The 26,753-nt window shown below is 37.4% G+C and overlaps 2 protein-coding genes and 1 long non-coding RNA gene across 4 annotated transcripts; 1 reads left to right on the forward strand and 2 right to left on the reverse strand.

Annotated features, from left to right (window-relative positions):
• Positions 1-1,754: 1,754 nt before the first annotated feature.
• On the reverse strand, positions 1,755-13,741 carry LOC141911118 (uncharacterized). The gene is made up of 20 exons (XM_074802116.1): positions 13,658-13,741; positions 11,738-11,844; positions 11,616-11,647; positions 10,542-10,626; positions 10,337-10,449; positions 10,165-10,255; positions 9,741-9,877; positions 9,561-9,646; positions 9,336-9,424; positions 9,118-9,219; positions 8,857-8,985; positions 8,488-8,757; positions 7,799-7,906; positions 7,168-7,236; positions 2,841-2,944; positions 2,674-2,764; positions 2,334-2,470; positions 2,152-2,237; positions 1,962-2,050; positions 1,755-1,864 (listed from the first exon to the last, which is right to left on the reverse strand). Exons 2-20 carry the CDS (start codon positions 11,805-11,807, stop codon positions 1,755-1,757), a joined length of 1,998 nt encoding a protein of 665 aa, XP_074658217.1. The 5' UTR covers positions 11,808-11,844; positions 13,658-13,741.
• On the forward strand, positions 13,294-17,219 carry LOC141907305 (cysteine-rich venom protein Mr30-like). Of its 2 annotated transcripts, XM_074796914.1 has the most exons (14): positions 13,294-13,435; positions 13,693-13,712; positions 13,967-14,039; positions 14,289-14,392; positions 14,694-14,784; positions 15,235-15,368; positions 15,549-15,634; positions 15,729-15,820; positions 15,902-16,006; positions 16,093-16,224; positions 16,307-16,465; positions 16,562-16,684; positions 16,784-16,894; positions 17,006-17,219. In XM_074796914.1, exons 1-14 carry the CDS (start codon positions 13,387-13,389, stop codon positions 17,128-17,130), a joined length of 1,404 nt encoding a protein of 467 aa, XP_074653015.1. In that variant the 5' UTR covers positions 13,294-13,386; the 3' UTR covers positions 17,131-17,219. The 2 variants fall into 2 exon arrangements, with proteins under 2 accessions (XP_074653015.1, XP_074653023.1); XM_074796922.1 differs by lacking the exons at positions 13,294-13,435; positions 13,693-13,712; positions 13,967-14,039; positions 14,289-14,392; positions 14,694-14,784 and adding an exon at positions 14,825-14,964.
• Positions 17,220-21,427: 4,208 nt separating this feature from the next.
• On the reverse strand, positions 21,428-24,151 carry LOC141908221 (uncharacterized). Its single transcript, XR_012619591.1, has 2 exons — positions 24,007-24,151; positions 21,428-22,902 (listed from the first exon to the last, which is right to left on the reverse strand). It is a non-coding gene; the product is annotated as an uncharacterized LOC141908221 (long non-coding RNA).
• Between the last annotated feature and the right edge of the window lie 2,602 nt (positions 24,152-26,753).

The following is a 26,753-nucleotide window of genomic DNA, read 5'->3' on the forward strand; positions in this document are numbered from 1 at the left end:
CTGCCTATGCTGCACTAAGTGTTGAGCACTCTGCGAAGTTGGACATTGATTATTGATCATTACCCAGCTTAAGAATTCAAGTGTAACTAAAACCTTTATGACATGATGTTTATTTTGCAATATAGTTGTCATTGACTAAGTTTTTGAAAGGTATACCGGTACATCAAAAATATTATTTATATAGGAGCAATTTTAAATGAGACGTAGATTTTGGTACTTTGACTGTAGCCGCAACATTCTAATTAGTCTCCTCAACAGCGATAAACGAACCTTGAACCTAATAACATAAAATACGGGGACAAATTACACCATCATTCATGGATTGAGTTCGAACCAGGGCCCGGTTTCATGAAAAAGTTTAAGCCTAAAACGGTTAAGTTTGAATTGTTGTCCTCATTGAAAACACGAAGGCAATTACACAAAAAATTTGAGTTTAACTTTTTCGTGAAACTGGTGTTTCCAGGAATTGGAAAAATGGGCCCAATTCTCATATACGGCATTAAAGCGCAAAAAGCAGTTACATTTTGAGTAAATCAGGGAATCTAGAAAATGTATTATTGCGCAAGCTGAAATATTGAAACGTCGTAGAAACGTTCCATAAAATGATCTCCGCTATAGATTACTCTGCATGACAGTTGACAGTAGATACCATACATACAAGTTTGGCGATGACTCCATAGGACAGGGGTGACAGGTTGCGATCTCACGCTAGGTGTTAGCTGTCAACGGTTATTTTTGCCGTTCACACTGACCAAAGAACGCAGTGTAACTCGACACAAGCACTGTAATGCCGTATATTGGACTAGCACCAAATTCTGTTTCATTTTTAGTGACACAAGCACTGTAATGCCGTATATTGGACTAGCACCAAATTCTGTTTCATTTTAGTATGATTTATCTTTATGGATTTTTGGTTCTTTATGAATTATTGTTAGCTATTAGTGTACAACGATGAATAATTATCGATATTACCAGTTGTTAGTTGGTAGCATCAGTAGGGACATTGGCACCTCCTTCACGTTGGTTGCTAACATCACCAGCTAAGTGATACAAACGTACATATAAATTTTCTCATAATATTTTACACAAGTTTAATTCACAAGATCACCATACCTGGGCACGTATCACACATCATCGGACAATATTGCATGGGAACATTTGAATACTTGGCGCAGTAATCTCTTCCCCAATCACCACCTTTCGTCGCACATATCCACTGATCTTTAGCGTCGGAGCAAACAACTGAAGTAAGACAAAATGAAAAACGCCTGCTCAGATAATTTCTCTTAAACTTAAAAACGCGCGACGCACGCACATCTTTTCTACATGTATATTCTTATGAATCAGCTGGCCAGATAAAACCATTCGACGCGGATACGGTATGTTAGACATTGACAAGTAGTGGACTTACAATTTGTCTTTTTCCATTGGGGAATTATTGTATATACAGTCAAAGCCCGTTATAATGCCAATGTTGGGACCATTGAAAAACATGGCGTTTTAACGAATTTGGGGTAATAAAGATTGACATTTCCATTATATTTCAGCGTTGTAATTCTGGCGTTGAATGAGCATTGGCATTAAAAAGTATGGAGTTATAACGGCTTTCGGCAGCACATGTATACGGAAGCTTATTTGAGAACCGTACGAAACCGTCTAGACGCTTTTTCATTACGCAATTATGTCGACAAAACGTGATATATCGCGATTTCCCGACATAATAAAGTCGAAATTTCACGCTATTTTTGCTTGTTTCACTTACGGCCACAATCTGGTTGTCGGAACCAATTTTGCTTGTAACATGTGCATTGACATGTTTTCGGGTCCATCTTACCCCCATTGAGACAGATCTTATCTTTACAATCTGCGTTAATAGAAATTTATCGGATTATATATTTTTTCATCATTGAGACAGCGAGGGTTCAACCACGATTGAACTGAGCAAACCCTGAATCTCTTACCACATAAACCATTTGCATCTTTATTATTGGGACATTTTGAGCCTTGTGCACCTTCTTCGTATGGCTTCGTCGAGCCTCCCGAATTACCACTAAACATGTGCATAATTAGAACATCAATCAATGACGAACATAAACTTTTTTTGATTATACATAACAGTGATATCAACACTGGACACCGTAGATCACTTACGCTGGTCCATAGTTGCATACGTATAAACGACCATTTGGACATTTCGCGTAACCGCAACCAACTCTTGTAGACGTCGCCCAGACTACCTATACAGTATGATTATGATATTCGAAATCTGTTCATTTCAATGATGAATTATTGCCAATTTCTACCGTTACATTTCGAGTTCTAACTCTGCGTACCTGTGTGTAATGACCTACAACGCCCCCTGTGGAACCAACTCCGTATTTGAAATTTTTTTCTTCATTAAACCAGGCGTCAATGACGCCTGTCCAGTCACGGTGTCCCAAAGCCAAATTCTGGCCAAGTGTCAATCGTCCTAAAATATTGACGGACAAAAAACTGTTGACACACAAACACTTGGCACAAGATAAACACCGAACATACTACCTGCGTTAGTCAGGAAAACTTCCAAAAGGATAATGCAAATCATAATGATTATTTTTTTTCACTTTTCTTTTCTTTGTTTTTCCAACCCTTTTTATATTATTTTAATATCTATTACAATCAAAGAAACTGTACCTGGAATATTTCTGTTATTGTTAGGATCGTGCGCAAATTCACACGAGTCAGCAAGTTTTTGGGCTATCATCGCAGCTTCCTTGTCCCAGTACTACGTCAAAATTTGAAAAAATTGAATATATTGACTTTTTCTTTAATTTGTCTACACGCATGCAAATGAAACGTACCAACTTCATCATGTTCGCGGCAGCTGGTTGGCCATATTCCGTCAGATGGCCTCGTAGATAGTTATGTCGGGAGAGTATGACTTGTTCATCGTTTGCAGAAACGCCTGATGAGTGAAATGATATTCGAAGTTCGAACATAACGAGCCAAGCGCAACGAACTGCTGATAGATTACTACTTACCCCGTTTTGTTAAGCCCGATGGATTGTCGGGTTTACACGCCGTATGGTTTGCGCTTACGGACGAAAACTTTGTTGCACATGTCGCCTGTATGAATTAATGGAAAACTACCATACAATCAGTATATTCTAACAAATCGTCCAAACAAGGTCCAAATGCTATTAGTAAAACCATAAAAAGTTATCTCTTTCATCACAACTTTCATAAAAATAATTACACCCAATTGTAACTACTGTAATGTTAAATCAAATACCCTCCACTTATTGTTCAGATGCAGGCACCCAGCCCTTCGTCAAAATATCAATAACCTCACCACTAACCTAACTTTACGATTGTTCTTCAGAATTTATGTACCTGTTTATTTATGAAAAAATATTGCCATAACCTATGTTTATAATGTTGTACACATTGTAAGTGAATAAATCATTATTAACAGAAGAACAACTGTACAACATATAAATATGCAAAAACATGCAATGAAATGATATGAAAATGCTGAATCCAATTTGAAGTTTTTTATATTTGCAATCGTAAAAAAGACTTACGCTTCGCTTGACCCTTATATTCGCGGTAAAAGCTGAAATTAAAGATTATCAATCCATCAAATGAAATTTATCGAAAATGAGCATTCTCGATATTTTCTATGTGATTACTGGCATCTAGACTCTGGTAACTCTGATAACTTACCGCAGGTCGCTAATAATGACAAGAGACACAAAGCAATTATAGCAGATCCCATCGTGCTCTGGGTTCGCTGGTATTACAATAACTCTCGAAACGTGGTTCATCGCATGTTATATAAGCTCGTCAAATCCGGAAACAATCAAGGTTTTTACTAATAACAGAAATGTGTATTTGCCAAGGCCAATAAACGGCGTCTACATTTCCCAAAGCACATTATTTAGATTCAAAACGTAACAGAATTCGAAACAGACTCACGCAAGTTAGTCATGCAAGCTGAAACTCTTCTTTTTCCGAGTTGTTTAATTTCATTCTAATAGAAATTACGTTTAATGATATTCCGAAGCACAAAGACATAATATCAGACTCTTAAAAAAATGAGTACGTTGATTTTGATGAGGGGATTTGGTGCGGTGTCACGTATGTAGGATCAATATCACAGTTTAATTAATGTTATTGCATAAATTCGCACTGTCCCCGATTCGTGCGAATACATAATTATGTTAATGTAGAGTACATGTTTTCTAAAAATCGGCGATCAATTCAACGCCGATTTTTAGAAAACCAGTACAGTTCATTATTCGAAAGTTATTATTAACCAACTTTTGAGCAAACTGGTCCCTGCTGGTTTATGAAGTTTTTAATGTAAAACTATATTTGAACCGGATTATTTCTTTTTTTCTTGGGGATTTAAACCGTTTTTACATTTTGGGGCTCGGACAATACCCTAATATCCACGATATTACATATCAGAAACCAGTGAAAAAGTTAACAACTTTTTAAAAATGAAGATACTCGTTCAAATTTCATTGGTGTCCTGGTAGCATTAGTTCCTTCTACATATCTATTTTTATGTATTCAAATCAAAGTTTCCTGGGTGAGTTTTTTTATCGGCAATGTTCACAAACTCATGAAGTATAGCTTAAATTGTTCGATATGTCGCAAGTCATCGCTTAGGCATGGATCAGATTTTGATAGAACGACTTAAAGATTTCTTTTATTGTGCCGGTAGATAAGAACACGTCCTCCGGACACTATCATTTTTTCAACTTATCTTTTTTGCATTTTACTTCGGGTTAGTTAGTAAAATAATGTTGGTTATTTTTTGAATGATTTTGATCAATTTCTTAATCTTCTGGGGCCAGTTGTATAGTCATGGCTTATATTCAAGACCAGTATTTAAAAACCAACTTAGTTCTATAGCCAATCTAACAACTTAAGAGTTAGTAACTAAGAGGAAGTAATCTTCATTCATTTTCATAAGCTCCACTGTGACCAGGGCGTCCAATGTCGTCCAACCATCTGTCCGTCAAATGTTGTTCGTGATTTCCAACTTGACTTTCAACCTGTGACTGACGTTGAGAATTGTTTAAAAAAACTTTACAGATTTACATGAAATAGACGGTATACTTTATACACGGAAATCTTTGCAAATTATAAAAAGTTTCATAAAGATTAGAGCTGCTGGACTAGAAGCAATTTGAAACAAAATCTGGAGGGACGACGGATGAACCAAGTCGGTAATTTAGATTTCGAAATTTACTTCAGTAAGGGGAAGGCCTAGTTTTATATTGAAAAAGTTACATATATTTTGATAAAAAATGGGTTTGCTATGGTGGCTGATAAGTATGGTGGCTGATAAGGTGGCTGTTAATTTCTACACGACCTCGATTATAGAAAAATGCAAAACGAAACCTATAGAGCAAAAACGAATTTTTTTCGTTTTTGCGCTATAATATTTCGTCTTTGCGGGGTAGCAAAAACGAAAGTTCGTTTTTGCTAGGACGCAAAAACGAATTTTATGGCGCAAAAACGAAAAATCATAGAGCAAAAACGAATTTTTTCGTTTTTGCTCTATAATATTTCGTTTTTGCGCCCTAGCAAAAACGAAAAGTTCGTTTTTGCGCGGTAGCAAAAACGAAAAGTTCGTTTTTGCTCTTTAGGTTTCGTTTTGCGTTTTTCTATAATCGAGGTCGTGTAAAAATGGCCCTTATCAGCCACCATACGAAAGAGCCTGCCGGAGGCCACGGTGGATGGAAGTGGGGTGGTTACTTCGGAAAGTGGTCATTAACATATCAAACGAGTTTTTCCATCGGTCGACTGTAAATGCAATCGGCAACTCGTCTTAGTTTCATCATTCTTCCTTTCTTCGAACAGTTCTTTTAAGGCAAAGATCCACAGGTTTTAAGCGATGGTCGATGGAAAACACCAGGGATAGATATGGAAATATAAGAAAGAATGTTTCTTCTTCCCTGAGTTACAAACTCGAAGTTGAATGTAAAACTTTAAGAAAAATCAATCAAAAAATTCTGCTCTGAATTGCTAACTAAAAAAGATTAATAATATACCAAGGACGCCTTCGTAGGTCGATATTATTATGATTGATGCGCGTGGATAATAGAATTGCGTCACTTAATCACGCACGGCAATGAATATACGGTTTACCGTCAGTTTCGTTTGTCTGGTTTAATAATAATCTTCGTTAATCGCATTCATAGCAAACACTGTAAACAACTAAAATGCAGATGCACAATTGTCGTATTTGCCGACGTGCCCACTCGTATATTTGCGCTTTCGCGGACTAATTTGGATTCGGTGCTGATTGGATTCGGAAATAAGTGCAGGAGTTCTCGTTCTCATTGTCTCCTCTCCCTTTCCTCTGACTCGGCCCCCTCTATGAATGCATTCATTTACACATCCTCCCCCGGCAGGGATTTGAATATGATGGCATCGAGAATGGCCACGGTACGAAACTCTGCCACACTAGACCCAGTGCGCAGCTACATGCGCACCCGGTCTAGTGTGACAAGGGTTCGTGCCATGGCAGAGTGTGGCGATGCCATCAGGTTCGAATCCCTGCCGTGGGAGGATGCCATTTACAATGCTATGGCACCAGGTCTTGCTGAGAGTCAGTCAATCTGACCATTCGTCGTATATCCAGCGAAAAATTAGAATGTTGTTTTGCGATTATTAAGGTAATAGCAAAGAAACATATGATGCAAGATTAATTGACTGTATTTTTGGTTAAAGATATATAAGAATATTATAGAGTGACCGCGCTCTGCTATCTTGCACTATATAATATGGTGGCTGATTAGGGCCAAGCAAAAAAAAAAATTCCTTGCAATATACCATGCAAAAAATATATTGCTTCGTTTCTTCGTTCAAAAAATCGAAATTCGAAATTTACCGCGCTAAAACGCGCCAAAACGAGTGCAGAAACAAAACTTCGTTTTAGCGCCCGTTTTGGCGCGTTTTAGCGCGGTGATTTCTCGTTTTTGCGCCTCGCAACGAAGCAATATATTTTTTGCGCGGCATATTGCACGGAATTTTTTTTTCAAACTTGGCCCGAATCAGCCACCATAACTATGTTTCAATAGATCGGGACGTTATGTATGACACATTATTTCTTCGTTCCCTTTTGAACGCAGGTGGCAGTGAATTCATTGCCTTTGCGGTTGCAGGTACATTCTTCGTAGTCGGCAACGTTCTGCTTGGTCTCACCAGGAGCGATAAAGGAACCTTTAACAACACATCCTGACAATATAAAAAAAGAAAACTTACTGAAACTTTATTAACGCCTCGAAAACAACACACATATTGCTTGATATTGTCGACAATAAAAAAGATATAATATATACACATGTCATATTAGGATCAATAAAGTTATTCTAGATTTTAATATATGGTCAATATTTGAATTGAATTGACCGGTAACCAGTCTAACCCCGATATAATGATGACGTAGCACACATCCTCTCAAAAATATTTATCAAAATCTATCAAAAATGATAAAATATATTTAGTTACAAAATTGATGCCAAAATTCTAAATTGTAATTGTTATTTTGAAACACCAATACTGATGACGTAGTGCACATCGACTCACACAGAACCGCGATCATATTACGCATACTAGGTATCAATGAATATAAACATTATTGTAACGGTCTTACGGCGTCAAAAAACGAAAACTACCATTCGAGAAATTAGAGCTTGAGCCGCTACCACCTGTATTCGTTTCCGCAAGAATATCGAGGAAATTGATATGCTTCCAATAGTATGGCCACTATGCAAAATGGCCTAGAAAATGAGTATACCGGGAGTGATTTCGTAGCCAGACGACGTGCATGTAACTTGAGCCGTCGGTGTCATAAATACATCTCCAATCTTCCTGACATTTTCGGATCCGTCCAAACACTTGGGCGCTGAAACAAGTATCACGCAATTATCCATGTTGAAAAATTAAAATTTGCCATTCTGATATATCTAATCAACTGATTGGCGTTACTCTAGATGATGGGTGTTTCGATGAGTGAGCCTCGTAAACACGTTCAGATCATATAGTCGTGAATATTAAAAAAAAGCCAGAAGATGGAGGTCCTAATTTTTTAGGAACACTTTTGCTGTCTGCTTATTTTCCACGATGATCAACTAACCAGAACATTTTCCACACATGACGGGACACAGTTTTCTTATCCTTTTGGAAGAACATTGCGATTTCTGGTAGTAGCCTGATTGTAAAGGCAGGCCACATTTAATAGGATCTGGTTCCTGACAAACGTCTTCTATAAGTAACAATAAAATGATCTTGCATATAAATTCTAGAATTTTCCGCGTAGTGAAAGTATCAAATTAAATCCAGAAATTCATTTTGGAGTTATTAGGAAAATTCAATATAAATCAAAACGGACACTGATATATGACAGATATATACTTGAACCGGTATTGTCGCGTGGTCTTGAGGTTGTTGTCGCACTAGTAGATTTATCACATCCACCAGATTTACCAGAATCACCAGATCTACCAGAACCACCAGATCTACCAGAACCACCAGATCTGCCAGAACCACCAGATCTACCAGAACCACCAGATCTGCCAGAACCACCAGATCTGCCAGATCCACCAGAACCAGAATCACCAGAACTACCAGAATCCCCAGATCCGCCAGATCCGCCAGATCTGCCAGAATCCCCAGATCCACCTGATCCATCAGTAGGATCTGAGCCAGATGGAATATTTGCTGCGTCTCCTTCAAGTTGATTATCTATATCACCGGCTGAATAGATAATAGGTAAAACTTTTTACCTGTCATCACTTAGCCGTCTCTTACATTTTTCAGATCAACTATCTATAAAAATTCACGCAGCCATCGTACCTGGACACATCTTACACATAACTGGACAATATTCCATGGGAACATTTGCATACTCGGCGCACTTATCTGTGCCCCACTTTCCTCCTTGCGAAGCACATATGCCATAATCTTCAGCTTCGGAGCATATAACTGAAATCATATCTGCACTCATTTACTCGTTTCCTTTGGAATGTATAGGAAGACATCAATTTGTTTCAAAACGTCGAATCATAAAAGGTGATCGACGGGCCTTATAGGTAACGCCAGCTCAATTTTACTTACGTCCACAATCGGGTTCTCGGAACCATTCTCTTGAGAGACACGTACATTTACATGTATCCGGGTCCATGGTGGCGCCATTGAGACAGATCTTTTCTTCACAATCTGGATTGAATACGATTACGATACAATCGTCAAATCTGTATCTCATGGATTAACCCTATCTATTAACTTTCAATGGGTGCAAGTATTAATTAACACACGGCCAAGGTTGAACTTACCACATGAACCAGTTTTATTTCTTTTTGGGCATTTTGAGCCTCGGGGTCCTTTTGCGTATGGTTCGTTCTTTTTGTCTGCTGAATTACCACTACAAAATGATATAGGTAGTTCAATTGTCACTTTTCTAAACCACTTCTTCGGCACATGTTTTTCAATCCACGTTTTATTTCAATTGCAGATACGGTACTGTATACATTATGTTTTCAAAAACGCTGATTACTTACGCCGGTCCATAGTTGCATACGTACAATGGACCTTCTGGACATTTCGCATAACCACAGCCAAGTCTGGTTGAGCTCGCCCAAACGACCTAGGCATGATCAAAATATCAAAAGCTCCTTAATTTCAGATGATGAATTATCGAGTAGTTTTTCCGTCCAACATCGTGTATGCGTAGGCTATACCTGAGTGTAATGACCGACAACACCTCCTGTTGAACCAACGCCGTATTTGAAATCCTTTTGCTCGTCAAACCAGCCATCAATGGCGTATGTCCAGTTGCGGTGTCCCTGAGCCAAATTCTGACCCAGCGTCAATCGACCTAACATTAACCGACGGAAAATTCATGTACATACGTAGCAAATTTTACTAAAAACTGATTCTCTTGCATAAAATTCAATATGCACACTCTCGCCACAAAATAGCATTTAACGCGAGGGCGGTTTAGTTAAAGCAAAAACGTTATTGCAACTGTTAAGGAGTGGGAGATGATTGAAATTGAAATGATAAGATTTTCACCTCTGTTTTCACGAGCACCCTTATCGTCCATATCCGCCATGTTAAATTTATTCTGCTTTACATCTTCTAATTCTAAGCGATCATATTTACCTGGGATATTTCTGTTGATGTTTTTATCGTGTTCAAACTTACACGAGTCGGCAAGTTTCTGCGCTATCATCGCAACTTCGTCGTCCCAGTACTACGTACGTCAAAATGTGAGAATATTGACGTGAGATTTCGATTTGGAAATTTCGTCCATACAGACAGACAAAGAACTTACTAATTTCATCATATTAGTGGCAGGTGGTTGGTTTTCGCCAGACGCGTTTACCAGAGAGCCTCTCAGGTAGTTGTGGTAGGACAATACGACTTCTTTTTCCTTCGAAGAAACGCCTGGTGGATAAGACGAAAGATAGACGGAGCAAAGAGGAAATAATCGAAATGTGCAGCCGATTGACAAACATGATCTAGTTTCGAATACATACCCCGGTCGGACAAGCCCGATGGATTGGTTTCTTTACACGCCGTATGTTCTTTACTTACTGACGAAAACTTTTCGGCGCATGTTCCCTACACATAAATCATCGAATAATTATGTTTTGATGAGAGGAATATGCTATTAACAACACAGATTTAATTAAATCTATCAATCATTAAATTGAAATCAGAAACTCTACTCAATGAACTTCGATGCTTATTCGACGATTGACATACTTGATAACAACATCCACACTTATTTACAACCACTAAACTACGTACTTGGAACATAGGACGTTCGACATTCTTTATTCATGAATAAATTAAAATTACATATAAACATAGAACAATTAGATATAGACAAAATAAGTTATATTGTATAAACATGTCTAATGGGTTATAATAATCCCAATACAACAGCAAGGATGTCAAAAGAAAGCCGAAGCTTGTGAAATTGATGCCACCTTAATAAAGAAATTAAGAACGAAAAAAGATTATATACTCTTCATAATCTTAAGTTAGTAGCTTATTGTATCTTCTTAAGACAAGGGCTTATTCATCATCAAACCTGTAGTACTAGCAGTTGTGTTCATGTTCGTATAAAGTCACCGCACACTTTCCCGCTGATGGCGACGATAGCGTACAACCGAAATTTTAAAACGGGGTAAGTGTCAGGTTGCCATTAATCTATAGTTAAAATAATTTGATTTCGTGTAACTTGCTTAAGATTTCGATAGAACGGAAACTACGTTTTCAATTTTTGAATAGGCCTTCAACATTCAGAGACCTACTAGACGCATTGAAGATTTCATAAACACATTACAAAATAACGATCATAATTTACAAATCATAGTAAATGAGATAACACCTGGGCCGGTTTTATAGACTAGTATTAACTTACCCGTGGGTAAACGCAGTTGCAAATGAATTGGGTTAGCCCCCGGGTTAAAGATGATACCAGTCTATTAAACTCGCCCCTGGTGAGTTAAAGAAAGAATATCTTTTTCATTTTCTACATAGAATGGAAAGAAATCTATGATTCACGATTAGATATGGATTAGATGCAGTTGAAAAACACTTACGTGGCCTTTGGCATTATTCTTGCCACCGCGCGCTAAAACGAGATGTTGTTATTTTAAGATCTCTTCTACCGCACCCTTCAATAAATGACAATCGGAAATAAAATGGAATATATAATACTTACCACAATTTGCTAAGAGCAAGAGACAAAGATGAAACATCGCAGTCCCCATCGTCTCGAGAATGGCTGTCATTGAAGTAGTTCAAAAATTCGCTTTTTGAATATTTCCCCTGTCAGCGCCAAAGATAATTGAAAACTTCTTCAAAGAAAGGGTTATAGAACACTCTCGGGGTGTGTACGAGCTTATAAAGAAAGATTCTGACAGGTAGCAAGTACCAATCGCATTGCGGGTGAGTTTAACCCATATAATTGAAGCATAAATTTCACGATATTAATATACAAGTTTGATATTGTTTTCATTGTTTTGAACCTAATTTGCATTTCCATATATACTGTTTTTCTGAAGTGCTTGCAGCAGCCTACTTCAGTATTTCTAACTTATTGTATTAGTAAATAAATGAGGTTAGATAAAATCTGAAAATACGGTAATATAGGTCAAATCCAGTGAAAAGGGAACGGAAATAGATTTTTACAGATGTTATTTTTCTACCAATCAATCAGTTTAAGATTTGCTTGTGAATACATTGTATGCCAATATCACACACAAATGATTTATCGGCTAATAAAAATTCAATCTCGGAGTCACTGAAATGATAAATGCATTTGTGAGATTTCTTGTTCATTCATGAACATGCGTTTTCAATATCTAGAATACATCAATTTTTGTATGTGAAGTTTTGAATTACACAAAATAGGGAATTCGAATCTGCCGGGTTTTTAACTCACAAAAATTTAAATTCGTATCGAGAGAAATCCCAAGATGAATTCGGCCAAAAAATGAAAAATCTAGATTCTCGTTATTCATCACACACGGATATTGTGTATATTCTCGTCTCATTAACTTCGTGTGTTTGATGAGGACCATTTTAAATTGGCATTAGCCGGATACGGTAAAAGATATTGCCGTACATAGCATTACCAACCCTAACAGTGCAACTAAGCATTATGGTAACGGCCGTTCGCTTGGATTAACTTTGAAAACATGACCTCGCTCCGTGTTAGATCGAATTAATTGTTTATAGATGCAATGTTTATAAGGCGTTTATGTCATCACGTTTGATTTTAGATTATTCAAATAATGTTATGTATTTAAGATGTTTTTTTTTGCCAGGCAAAAGTAGATGCGTTGTAAATCGACTACCCACCCACATACCAGCCGATTTAAAACATCGCATCCACGGCTTTTATTACGGAATGTTGTAAGACGACCTGCAACGAAAACTGTTTCAAATATAGAAAGTAGTTTATTGTAATCCAGATGTTTGGTCAATGCATTTTGTTTTATTGTTTGTCGGAAATTTATTACCAATTCCTGCAATGCAGTACGTACAAACAAATATATATATTAATATTATATATATATATATATATATATATATATATATATATATATATATATATATATATATATATATATATATATATATATATATATATATATATATATATATATATATATATATATATATATATATATATATATATATATATATATATATATATATATATATATATATATATATATATATATATATACATTTAATAAGCGCATGTGGATTTTTCTAGACGTAATTCTAGAGGCTTTTTAATGTGCATTGAGCAGATAAAAGAAGTTGGATCAGCAAGATTGTACTAAGATTGGTAGTGATACCATGAATGACGTTGGAAGATTAGATTTAATTGTACTCTTCGTTTGGCTAGGTAATTTCATTAAAGTTAATTCAAGTTAGTTTTATACGTAGAATTTAGAATTGATAATTTGTTTACAATATTTAGAATAGAAGTGATTGCTTTAAAAATCAATTTCATTTTTTCATTTTCCAAATCAATATGAATTTTCATTTTCAAATCGTCGAAAAGGAGTCACCACAAATCAAATGAGAAATCGTGATTTTTTTTAAAGAATATCAAATTCTAACTCACACAGAATATTCAGTAGTTTCCTTCGTTTTTTCTAGGTACTTTTCGACCGGCGCTGGTAAGAGACGGTGAATGTGAATTTATAGCTGCTAGTCATTGAAAATTCTGTTTTGCTTGCTGTTAATTTTTTTTCATATAAAATGAAAACGTTTCTAGCAGTTATCGAATAAGATTTCGCCATAAAACTCGATATATATTTCAAGGGCCATCTGGTCGTAGAATTCTGAAAGTCGCCTCAGCTATCAAGTACACTGTTCAACTGGCAATTCGCAAACGGTTAACTTCCAAAGATTTACTTGTATTCTATTCTAGTCAGCATGTCCGGCTAAATTTCCACCCAGTCACACTGCATGTAAGCGGTACAACTTCAACCTTCCAAAAAGAGGTACATAACATTGATTTCAACACTTTCATCTATTACCCTATGATGCGTAGGTCTAGTAATCCGCCAAATTCAGATTTGCATTTTAATTAAGGTCTTCTTCAAGTAATTGAAAATCTATCAATTTTGACTAAGGATAAATGTGGCGTAAAACCTGTGCTGAATCCTAGATGTTTGAAAGGTGGACTGTGTTAGTGATTACTGTGTATTACCCGTTCGTAATTCGCTTTTGATATACTGTATCAATTTCAGGAGTAACGGAAGCTGACAAGAAAATCATTCTCAATACACATAACAAATTTCGGGGCAATCTGAAAAAATACGGTTTACCCCCTGCGGCTCAGATAATGAAATTGGTAATTTCAATGATATGAATATAATTATATTTATGATGTTTCTAATAATTTATTTTCGCAATGTACATATGCAGTATATAAAGATAAAAAAACAATTTACATACATATGCGGCTGGATGCTTGGAAAGCCAATGGAGTCTGTGTCCCGTAGGAACCCAAGCACCCAGAAAAAATGATCATAATTCAATGATAACAGCTTATTCATTTCATTTATGGGTGTATACGTCATATTAATCGATTATAATCTGATACGAGACGATAAATCGTAATTTCTAAGTATGTTAATCTAATAAATTTCCAGTACTGGGACGATGAAATTGCAATGGTAGCTCAGAAGCATACCGACAGCTGCATATGGGACCACGACAAAAACTGGAACCGAAACATACCCGGTATTTTCAATATTTTTCATTTTCCAAATGGATTAAACACCTGATTTAGGTCAGTCCGACTTAACCATCGAATCCGGAGGCCAGGTTCATGTATGACTTGGTTGCCAAAAGGCTTTCTAATGATTAGAAATACAATCAAACTACATCTAGCCAGCTATCTTGTATTTTCGGACTCATCAGGTAACATTTCGAAATCTGATACAAAAGAATTCTCGTTCAATACGTCATGCCATGGCATAACTACGTTGAAACATACACAGGAGAATAATTCTTCATACATCTATTTTCATTCACATATACGAATGTACTGAATTTGCATAAAACGAAATGGATTTGTTTTATGCAAATCAGTAGCTGCCATTGCTCGTGAAACGTAACGGTTCATGCATGCGGTATGTTAATATAGAAAATGCAGAAAGCTACCCAAACCTAACTTTTCACATTTGAAAGGTCGATTCCCCGTTGGACAGAATCTGGCAAAAGGTCATAGCTCTTGGAAAAGTGCAATTACCGACTGGTTTAATGAGTATAAAAACTTTAAATACAACAAAAAAAGAACTGGAGTAATCGGTCATTTTACGCAGGTACGTAGATTCGGTTTCAATGCTAGTTCAAAAGCACGTCGATACAGAAAAAGCCATTCAATCAGTTGGTTTCTTTGCTATATAGCCTGATCATGGCTCGACTTAGTGGATGGATTATCCCTATAGGCCCTACATGTTACCAGGCCCACCTGAATTAAGTTCGACAAGCTTTTGTTTCAGGTGGTTTGGGCGTCAACAAATAGAGTTGGTTGTGGTTTTTCGCTATGTCCGATTGGCCGAATTTGGGCGTGCAATTACGCGCCAGCGTAAGTATTCAATGTGGAGGTAGTTAAGTAATTGTACGTCTTTAACGTGGAATAAGACTGATAGCAGCCCAGATTTTCTGTTTGCTATATCCAGTGGAAACTACGCGCATATGCTACTGAAACCATATCCTAGTGGAGCATCCCAGGGAGTTGATTGTCCAAAATCATTGAAACATGGAGTATGTGGTATGTAATTATCATTGTATCGTTGAAATTCTAATGTAGGTGATATTTCTTCTAATGATGGAAACATATTGACCATTGCAGATTGCGGTTCGTCAATTTGTATCGCAGGAGGAACACTCAATGCCAATACTTGCAAATGCAAATGTCCTTACAATAAACCATGGATACGCCCACCAGAATGCGGAGGTATCGTTTGAGTCATAACATATTTTCAATCTGCATCAAATGCCATATGAAGATGAAAAAACGTTATGCAACTTTATCCATTGCAGTAAATTGTACTTTGGTAACGGATAAGTTGTCATGGATTTGTAAAACAAACAATGGACCTTGGGGACCAAAGTATTGCAAATACGGCAACGTAAAAAATGAACATTGCCCTGTTATGTGTGGCATATGTCCTGGTAAAAAAATCTGTCTATATTTCATCGATAATTGAACAATTATATGCAAATGATATGTATCTAACGATTCGTCCATTCACAGGAAGTGACATATCCAGGCAGGTTGAAGGTGGCGCGATCGTTTATGACTTACAGACTCCCACTACTCCAGCTCCGACTGCGTCTACAATAAATCCAGCTCCAACGACTACTCCAGTTGCTCCTACAACTCCAGTGCCAACCAAGCATCCTCATCAATCAGGTTATACTGTTTTAACTTCGACTACATCTGGGTCGCATTAAGTTTTTAATCATCACCATGTAACTTTATACGTTTAATTTTAATTTGCTTTTATAGATTGTTCTAAGCCTGATGATAAGATTTGTGGATTACCTTCTAGAAAAGGTTCTTATCATAGAAAGTCATGTTACAAACGTAAGGTGTATACCCGCTGTCCGGCGATGTGTCGACGTTGTCAAGGTCTTTTTTAGATATTAGTAAACATTCAAAACATGCAAATAATTGAAATTAGGATTGAACCATTAAGGCTCGTATTATTTATTCTTTTACGTATTGTAGCACGATCTTGTGTAGATGCGCATTCGAAAATAAGAAAAATCGGTGAAACGTGGATTCATATAAACGAATTTAAAGTGCGGTGTACAAAACACGGCTACCATTTCATAAGGGGTATTTCATCATCCTTAAATTTCATCATCCTCTTTAATAGAATGTCATGTCTACTCTTACACGTTGGGAAATAATTTAGTTGAAATAAGTGAAATATCGTAATCAATCCAGGTTGCCGTGTATCCATGGGACAGAAAGTCATAATTCTTTTTCCCGGGAAAACCTACGGTCGATGCCGATGTAGAAAGAGACCCCGAGGATTGGTGCAATGGAAATGTTACCGCCGCCTATTCTGAACAACGGGAACGAAATTGAATGGAACAATTGAATATAAATCGAAAATTATTGATCATTGACTTTTGGAATAAACATTGGATATACATTATTTTCATATTTGTTGTGAACTGTTGTATACTCCATTCACTTTATACTCACCACTTTTAAATTCGAACTGTGGGCATTAACCTATACTGAAACATGCCCTGGGATTAGTTTCATGAAGAGAATTAACTCTTTTTAATTCATCAATGTCTAATCGATTATCAATTATTGCTGAATTGGTGAATGAACTAAATCGATCTGAAGAATTGATTTTTGTTAAATAATAAAAGTGAGTTTCCCAAATAGTTGCCATGTGAAATATATTTAACAACAATAAAGGTCGATTTTGTAATCATCAATCATTTGGATAAACACGATTGGAACGATGAAAGATGTGATGAAAGGAATCTTTTAAGGTTTGAGTTTTGTTAGGATGGGGCAGACCCTGCGACAACCACGCCGACCCGGAATTAACAATCCACAAGTTCTTGAACGTAGTCAATCGAATACTGTATTTCGGAAAGACAGCTGGAGGTCATGGCTCGTCTGTTTTGCTGGTTTTCTTCTGCAAGTGTTGATCGTTGGCTTTTTGCATGCATTCGGAGTATTCTTCGCGTATTTCATTCAAGAGTTCAAAACTACGAAGCAAGCTACAGGTAATATATATATATATATATATATATATATATATATATATATATATATATATATATATATATATATATATATATATATATATATATATATATATATATATATATATTACATTATTTTATTATATTATCTTGTTGTAATTTTCTAGTGTAATTTAATTCGTGAATAAAGAATAAATAAATAAATATATATATGTATGTATATATATATATATATATATATATATATATATATATATATATATATATATATATATATATATATATATATATATATATATATATATATATATACACGTACTTCTGTACCATACTTCTACAATACGATGTACAACAAACAGTTTGGATTTCTCTTTCATTTGATTCATCAAAGTCTATTATTTCAGATTATCTTGGAGGATGTTTTTGAAATTACATCTTCGTAATATCTTCCTTTTTTACTTTAGCATGGATCGGATCAATCGCGTATGGTCTTACCAATGCGTTTGGTCCCTTAGTTGGTTTATTGCAGAATAGATTTGGCAACAGAATCGTATCAATGACAGGTTCGGCAATTTGCATCATAAGTCTAACGATATCCTCTTTCACAACATCTATGGAGGGCCTTTTTGGAACATTTTCGGTTTTATATGGCATCGGTACAGCTCTAGCATACATACCAACTATGAACTTAGCGAACGACTATTTCGACCGTCACATTTCGTTTGCTACTGGGTTCATGGTGGCCGGAAGTAGCGTTGGCACGTTGATATTATCACCTTTGGCCCAGGCACTCCTAGACTGGATCGGTTGGCAAAACACGTTCCGAGTTTTTGCGGGTTTAATGGTAACTACAGTATGGAGCGGATGGATGTTCGGATGGAAACCCGATGAAAATCCGTATAGCGAAATGGGCCAGTCACCACAGCCCGCACCTGTCGTTGCAGATCGAGGTCTGGCAAGATTTATTCGGGAGATATCACTCTGGAAAGATCGAGTATTTGTTAACTGGGCGATCGCTCTATCCCTGGTGCTTTTTGGATATTACATACCTTACATGCATTTGGTAAGATTCATTTCTACACTTTTATCACTATTTTCGTATACTTCTTGACATCCCTATATGCACGAAAAAAAAATTACATTTTAGGTAACATACGCGGAGGACCTTGGGTTATCGACCGAAAAGGGTTCTTCGGTTGTCATGACACTAGGTGCCGCTACTGCGGTTGGACGCGTCCTTTTCGGCCGTATTGCCCAAATGCGAGTTCTTCACAGACTCCACATGCACCAAGCATCTATGATTCTCACCGGAATGGCTAGCATGCTCTTACCGTTAATAACTAGCTATGGCGGGCTGTTAACTTACGTCATATTTGTCGGACTTGTTGACGGCTGTTTTGTCGTACTGTTACCACAGATCACAACTATGTTAATGGGGAAAGAAAATGCTAATATTGCTTGGGGTTTTTTGATCGGTGCGACGTCCTTGACATTTACAGCTGGGCCGCCAGTAGCAGGTGAGTGTATTTATTACGAGAGCTACGTAGGCGTTGCCTACAACAATGTCATTGAAATATAATTTCATTGAAAATGAATTTTAATTTCAAACTCAATTGCTATGCCTATAGGCAGTGACTTGTACATCTTGTATGCCAATTCAATTTTACTCTCAAAATCATGCGAGCGTCCTGGTGAATGTTCATAATGATCCTTTTACCATTCAGGTTACCTACGAGATGTTACCGGTTCGTATAACTTAGCTTTTCACGTTGCCGGAGTTCCGGTCGTCTTGGGCGGGCTGCTGTTATTTCTCATTCCATGGGCAAAGCGAACAGCTAATAATACCGCCTTGCCAGAAGCGGCCGAGATGGCCAGAAGTCAGGAACAGCAAGAAGTCGTAGAATGCGACGTCGAACGTGAGTTCAGTGAAGCCGTATTTAACGTCGACCAACCTCTGGAAATGACCCGGCTTCAGGAGGCAGATGAAGCGTACAGAGTTCGCCGGCAGAAATCCAAAGAGTTGGAGATGGTTATCGCAAGTACTAAAGAACACGTGCGTAACTTGAAACCCATCATTATAAATGTACATCACATCTACTATAGGCACTATATATTTTCTCGTTCCAGTTTTAGAAATAGTTGAAAACAGTTTCACATATAATATTAGGTCTACTCAAATCTACCTTTGACTGGTCCCAATTATCAAGACGGGCAGGACAGTGCCGAGCTTTTCTTAGGGGCAGTTCTATTTCAAGAAAAAGGTCGCTTTTTACCCTGAAAAGGCACTTTCCTATTGAAAAGGGACAGCTTTTGAATATGAAGTATCGGGTACCTTAATAAATCATTGAAGAAAGGATTACTTTTTATTTTATAAAAATATGAAAATTGTATCCAAATTTCCAAAAGTCTTGACCAAAGTTTTTTGACACTGGCTTTTTAAGGACACTTTGAAAATTTGGGGTCTGAGCCCGAGCCTAGATTGTATATAGCCTGCACTATTAACCGCTGACGTAATTTTCAGACATACATGTATACCTTCATCTTTCATATTCCTCCGACAGAGCCTTCACGTACCCCAACGTAGAAGATGCATTAGTGAAAGCCAAGGAAGTTCTTCGAACACCGAACGCGCGCAGAAAGTTCCCAGTTTAGAAACGATGCGAAAACCGCTCCCGACCATCACCGAAATGAAACGTACGTCGAACGAAGAATGTAATAGGATACGAAACGTAACCGATAATCAATTTGTTGAGACGGATTGTAAAACTGATGTTAGTGGTGATACACTGGTGGCTGATGAGGAAGGCTTCATCCCTTCATTGACGAACCACCAATGTTCTCCAGAATCGCTACTTTCCCCGGATAGATCTGCGATAAACTCAAATACAGTAGAAATCATTGGCGTGAAAGAAGATTTATTAGGACAGGACGGAGATGCACGACCGGTAGTTGCGACAGTCGTTACCACGCCCGAATCGTTTGACGTATTTCAACCGCTTCACGACAAGAACGCTGCTTGGATAGAAAGATCGACGCCAACGGATCAGGTAATCAACGAAATTTCGGAGGATCCCCAAGAACCGTATTCCAAATGGATGATCCATCGGTCTAACTCTGAAAACGTAGATGACAACGATCTCGCGTGCGACGTGAATCGACATTTCAATAAACGCGGTTTGTCGAGTAAGGTATTCGATACATCGGCTGATGAAAAAGTAGGTCTGAACATTTTCGCATTGGACGAAGCAGAGGCGGACAACTCGTCGATTGCTGACGCATCGGCAAGTGGCCCAGCACATCCGAATTAGCTTCCAAACACGTTACTGTATCAAAGATGAAAGCGCTTTCATAATTCGAAGGTGTCACGGTTGGTTGCGGAAGAGTCAGTACATATAATTATGTAACATCAAACCTCAACAGTAGTCAGTCAGTACAGTGCAGCCTCGTTACAAAGAACTCGGATACAACGATCACCGTATAAACAATACAGAATTTCGTCCCAAGTAAGACAATCTAATTATTTTCCTACTGGATATAACGAACTATCGGTTATAACGAACATATTTTCTGGTCCCATGAGGTTCGTAGTATCGAGGTTTCACTGTACTTCCAAATACAGCTAAAAGCAACGATGGCATTTTACAGTTGGACAGTTGTTTCTTTTTTTATTATCTAGAGAATGAATATACAAAACTATATTTGCTTGCATTACCCAATACCAAAAATATATCATAAATTGCAAAATATCATAACAGGAGATGTAGACACGTACAAGCAAGCAACAAAGCCTGGCCATACTCTATGGATTTTTCTGGGTTGTGTGTTTGACGATCTTTATTTGAACAACCTTCATTTTTTCTAACTGTGTCATCGGGGGTTCATTAACCGTGATACAAAGTGTAGATTAATCCAAAATAAATATATACATGTAGTTTGACGTATTTTCGAATGCATAACAAGCAGATATTCGAATATTCCCGCTATAGATTAGCGAACATTGCAACAGAAAAATGTTACGGCACAATAATAAATAGAAACGTTTTTATATGCGATTATATCATAATATACAATGACTGCGCATTTTTAAGTCGGATTTGATGCACATGTCTATTTGTTATCTTCTTTTTCTAATAAAAAAAACCGTAGATCGGTATACACCCCTGAGTCAGAGAATATAGTGTAAGATGTTATCACAGAGTCGATACGGCAGTGATGGAAAAACATTGCCACTGTTTAGATTACATTCGTTCAGATATTTCTGGTTGAGATACTCCTTTACATGCTCAATCCAGGATACATGTATGTGTTTGTGTATTTCACGGAGTTAAGTTTTAACTCTGAACGCCATGTGCGCTAATTCTCATGTTCGCCTCTAGCGCATCCTCTCCTCTAAATCACGAACGGATGTGTTGAGAATTTCGGAAACATTGTCGAGCGTTATCCTTTACATCGCAACTTCCCATTTATTCAAGCGGCCTTTTCCAACAGAATTCAGACGAAAACGACGAAGGGTTTCGATTAAAAATTCGATAAACAAGACGCATTGATCTTTTCCCCTATTATGGTGAAGTCAGCTGCTTGTTAAATACTGTTGTCGCGCTCTGTACATATGGCATAATTACGTAATTAATCTAGTTTAATTGTATAAATATATCTCGTTATGGAAAACTCAGTACATGCCCAACTGCTTTTAGATGTGTAATATATATATATGCCATCGCTTTTGATAAATTAATACGATTACAATCCCTCTGGAGAACTAAATCTGCATAGCTAACATATGTCTGTATCGTTTATATATAAATGATATATGGAGAAAATAGTTTAAAAAACGCTTTCGGTTATTTTTCATTGTACCGCTTCGAATACTTCAGCACGGTGAACGCTGAGCCACCATATTCTGGGCACAAGTCAATGGCACTTTAACCCCCCTTTCTAGTAAGTTTATGAATTCGGTACAACCGCTACAACAAGCTGCGAACGGGCTGAACAGAACGTAGAAAACGGCGCACAAAAATCCGATAGCGAATCCAAAGATTAGCAGGATCAACAACCAGACGATACTCCAAAACCATCCGCAACGAGCCATTGTTCAAATCTTCACAAAACGACCTATAAGGACAAAATGTACAGGACTGAGTAAACCTTTATTCGTGATCCGAGCTTAGAAGAAAGCTATGTGTTTGGTTAAGATAAATAGTCGGAATGTTGACTTGAACTTAAAGTTATCGTGCTTAGAGGGCCCAACTAAGTGAGTGAAGAGGAGAAAATTATCCGATATAGCACGTATATATATCTGCTAGCTACCATGCGGTTTAGCGCTCGACATCGACTCTAAATTTAACTTGTTTTTGTCTCACGTAATTTACTTATCATGATTCATGCATAACCTTGTCGATGTTATCGCATATATTCAAGCAAATAATAAAGACTCCTGTTCAAACCGACTCCGTACACTCATAGTATATATTACACTGTACATATCAACCTATAAAGCTAATTTTATTGGAATGTTATCAGTATTTTGGGATATTATTTGACGATCGCCTTTGTGGATAACTTTCTTCAGCACGAGAAGTTTTAACAAGAAGTTGTATATAGCTTCCTATAATATGACCCAGCAAACCTCGTCTAAGAAAAACTGGAATTGGTCTGAGGCAGGAAAATACGTTAGGAAGTCAGAAACATGATTTCGCTTTTGTCCGAGTTAGTCAAAAGCCCGAGTCGGCCATTTCCGAGTAGGGCTATGTTTACAGCGTATTCATAATTATAACGATTCAGGTATATATTATATTCATTGAAAATTTAAAGGTTTCTCGAGATCTAAAAACTTCAAACATAAACCTGTTTCAATTTGGTTCACTATTGAAGTGTTAGTGTTAAAATTCCTGTTGAAGAATCGTACGGCACATCACCCAAAAAGCATTGCAAATCTTATTCATACCAAGCTATTGGCAGAACATGTAAACTATACTACCTTTACGCCGAATTCCACTCCCTCACCCTGGATCTTATTATAGCCAGGACTGGATGCAGCTGCAGCAATGTGCTACTGCTACGTACTACTGTGAGAGTGGCGGCGGTGCCTCGGAAATCATTCTAGACATACTGAGATATTCAATGCCGTCTTCCTAATAGTCAAATAGTTCTTACTTTATTCAATACCATAATTTCGTCGAGGAATTTACGTGGAGAAATCAATCGTAGAATTCTTACCTTCAAGTATATATATTAGAAATAGCCTATTGAGCGCCGGCTCCCTCCACTTTTCGTCTGTAGTGTGAGTGTGGTTAGATCACGTGATAGGTATGCGCGCAGGATATAGCAGGCGATCAAATGTTGCGCCGGAAATTCGTACTACATTTTATGATGATCGACTCGATTTTTCCTATTCGATGCGTCATTTCACATTGATGGAACAAAGACTCCAAAGTGTTCATTTCCTGCTTCAGTTCGCGTACAAAAAGCCGCATACGTATCATATATGAATGATACCGGTATGTTGTTTTTTTTTTAGAACGACGGTATTTTGCCCGCATACAGTAGGTATTGCTAGCCACATCAGAGATGCCCAGTGTAAGAACATAATAGATTCCACCCATGGTCTAGAAAATTATTTCATCCTTCCTTTCAACGCCTGACGTTGATAATCTGTGAGTCATGCTGAACTACACGATTGATCTGTACTTTTTTGAATACTTTTTTACTGGAACATGTCATACAGCCGTTGTCCTTAGCAATGTACTGCACTACGTAAAAATGAGTATACTACCTCTTAGGCATTTGAAACGCATTTTCATCATCCCTGTCCCTTGTATAAATATGTACCTTTTCTGTTATGTACATAACATGTATAGTTGTTTTTTTGTCAAATGAGATAACAAGATGGATATGTTTATGTCTTTACAATATTGATTTGTCATTATTTTGAATAGCAAAATCTCGACAGTCACCTATTAATGTTTACAGTTCTAAAAAATAGAAAGAAGTATGTTAGAATACGTGATTATAATATAACAGTTTTTACGCATTACACACAGAATCTGCTTCCGTTTTTCAATAATTTGATGATAAACAAATTACCGAGGATATTTTGACATCATCAGGGATAGATAGTTTTTCGATATTTGGTAGGTGCATTTAAAGTTAAGGCGGTCGCGTCGAAGAAGGTAGAATATGCGCGACTCGTTCCAACTGTCCGGGCATCTCTCGCAGTCGTCGATATATAGCCTATATATCATTCACCAAGAACCTTAGTGTCTGTGATGTTGGTTACACTAGGATCGTAGATCACTGGTGGAGACAACCACTGCCAGTGCTGGGTGAAATATATCATAGCTCGAGAATAATTGATTAATTGTTCAAATCCAACAACGAACTAAATGTTCACTCGCGAATTCGTAATGATATAGGGGTAACGTTGTTTATCGATCATTCCGGATGAATGTAGAAATACGTATAGGCCTGCGAATAGCAATGACTTGAGTGAGGGGTGCTGCTAAATATATTCTACGTGAAGGAAGTAGATAATCTCACCGTCGGGAGAGGATTTCGTTACCCGAAGTTGGTCAACTGAACGACGGTTCAACTCTCTACATGAAGTGTATGAGGAGATGAAATGAAGATGGAAGCAAGAATGAAATGAAGATACAAATATACGGGCTCGTACGTAGCCTCTCTTGGGTACGTGCGAATTTAGATGAGGTGGAACTTATTTGACGTGGGAGGCATAGGCACGAAGGGAAAATCTTGAAATTTTCAGCGTTTTAGATGCATTTCCAGCCAATATTGGTGAATTTCATATAGCAATGAAAATCAAGTCACTGAAAATTATCTTTGACAAAAAATAGTGGAACTCGGGGTCTTGTGGGGAGGTGCGTTCGCGCCCCCTGTGTACAGCAAGAGCGGTCGTAGAATCGCAGCGCAAGGCCATGGTTTGCAGCAAGTCTACTAAGTGCTAATTTTTTCAGTCAAAAATTTGTTAAGGCCCTGTTTTTCTTACTTTTCACAAAATGTCAAAAAGTGCTAAGTCATCTGAAAAATTTCTGTCATAGCATTCGTAATCTATCGTGATATATGCCAAGTGTTGATCAATTTAATATTCAAAAGCCAAGTACACGTCACTTCTGGGCAAAATTATGCCCTAGCGCACGAATGACTCCAAAAATTCGTTGATGACACATAGGCGATCTGCCAATAGGTTATCGATCGTTATGGTTTGGCAAATCACGATGAGCCGTTACTAAACAGTGCGACTTTAATCCCACTATACTGCAGAGTGCTCACGTTTGATCAAGCCTTACAGCTTACAAGCCATGTAACGAACGTGATCCTCTATACAGCACACCTCGCCGTACTCGGACCAACCAGGACCGGCAAAATTGGTCCGTCCGAGTTAAGCGCACTCCGAGTTACAGATAGGAAAGATAAGTTAGGAAATTATAACTAGGGGTCCAGGGACACCATGCCCACTTGGGAAGTGGTTCCAAATGCTCAACAATCTAACAATTTCAATATTCAACGCCCCCCGGTGACCATATACAAAAACCAATGACCTTGAAACTCACCACAATCATAGAAAATGTCAGCAGCTACGATTTTGTAATTGATTGTGATAACAAAATATGCCTCGTTACCAATTTAATATGGAAATACTAAGTTATTCTACTATTCAACGCCCCCTGGTGACCATATTCAAAACCCAATGACCTCGAAACTCACCACAATCATAGAACATGCCATGAACTACAACTTTGCAATTGATCATGGTAACAAAATATGCCTAGGTACCAATATAATAAGGAAATACTAAGTTATTCTACTATTCAACGCCCCTTGGTGACCATATAGAAAAGCTAATGTCCTTAAAACTCACAACAATCATAGATGATGTCATGAGCTACAACTTTCCAATTGATTGTTGTTACAAAATATGCATAGGTACGAATATAATAAAGAAATGC

The sequence above is a fragment of the Tubulanus polymorphus genome, chromosome 1 (genome assembly GCF_964204645.1).
Source record: "Tubulanus polymorphus chromosome 1, tnTubPoly1.2, whole genome shotgun sequence".
NCBI lineage: Eukaryota > Metazoa > Nemertea > Palaeonemertea > Tubulaniformes > Tubulanidae > Tubulanus > Tubulanus polymorphus.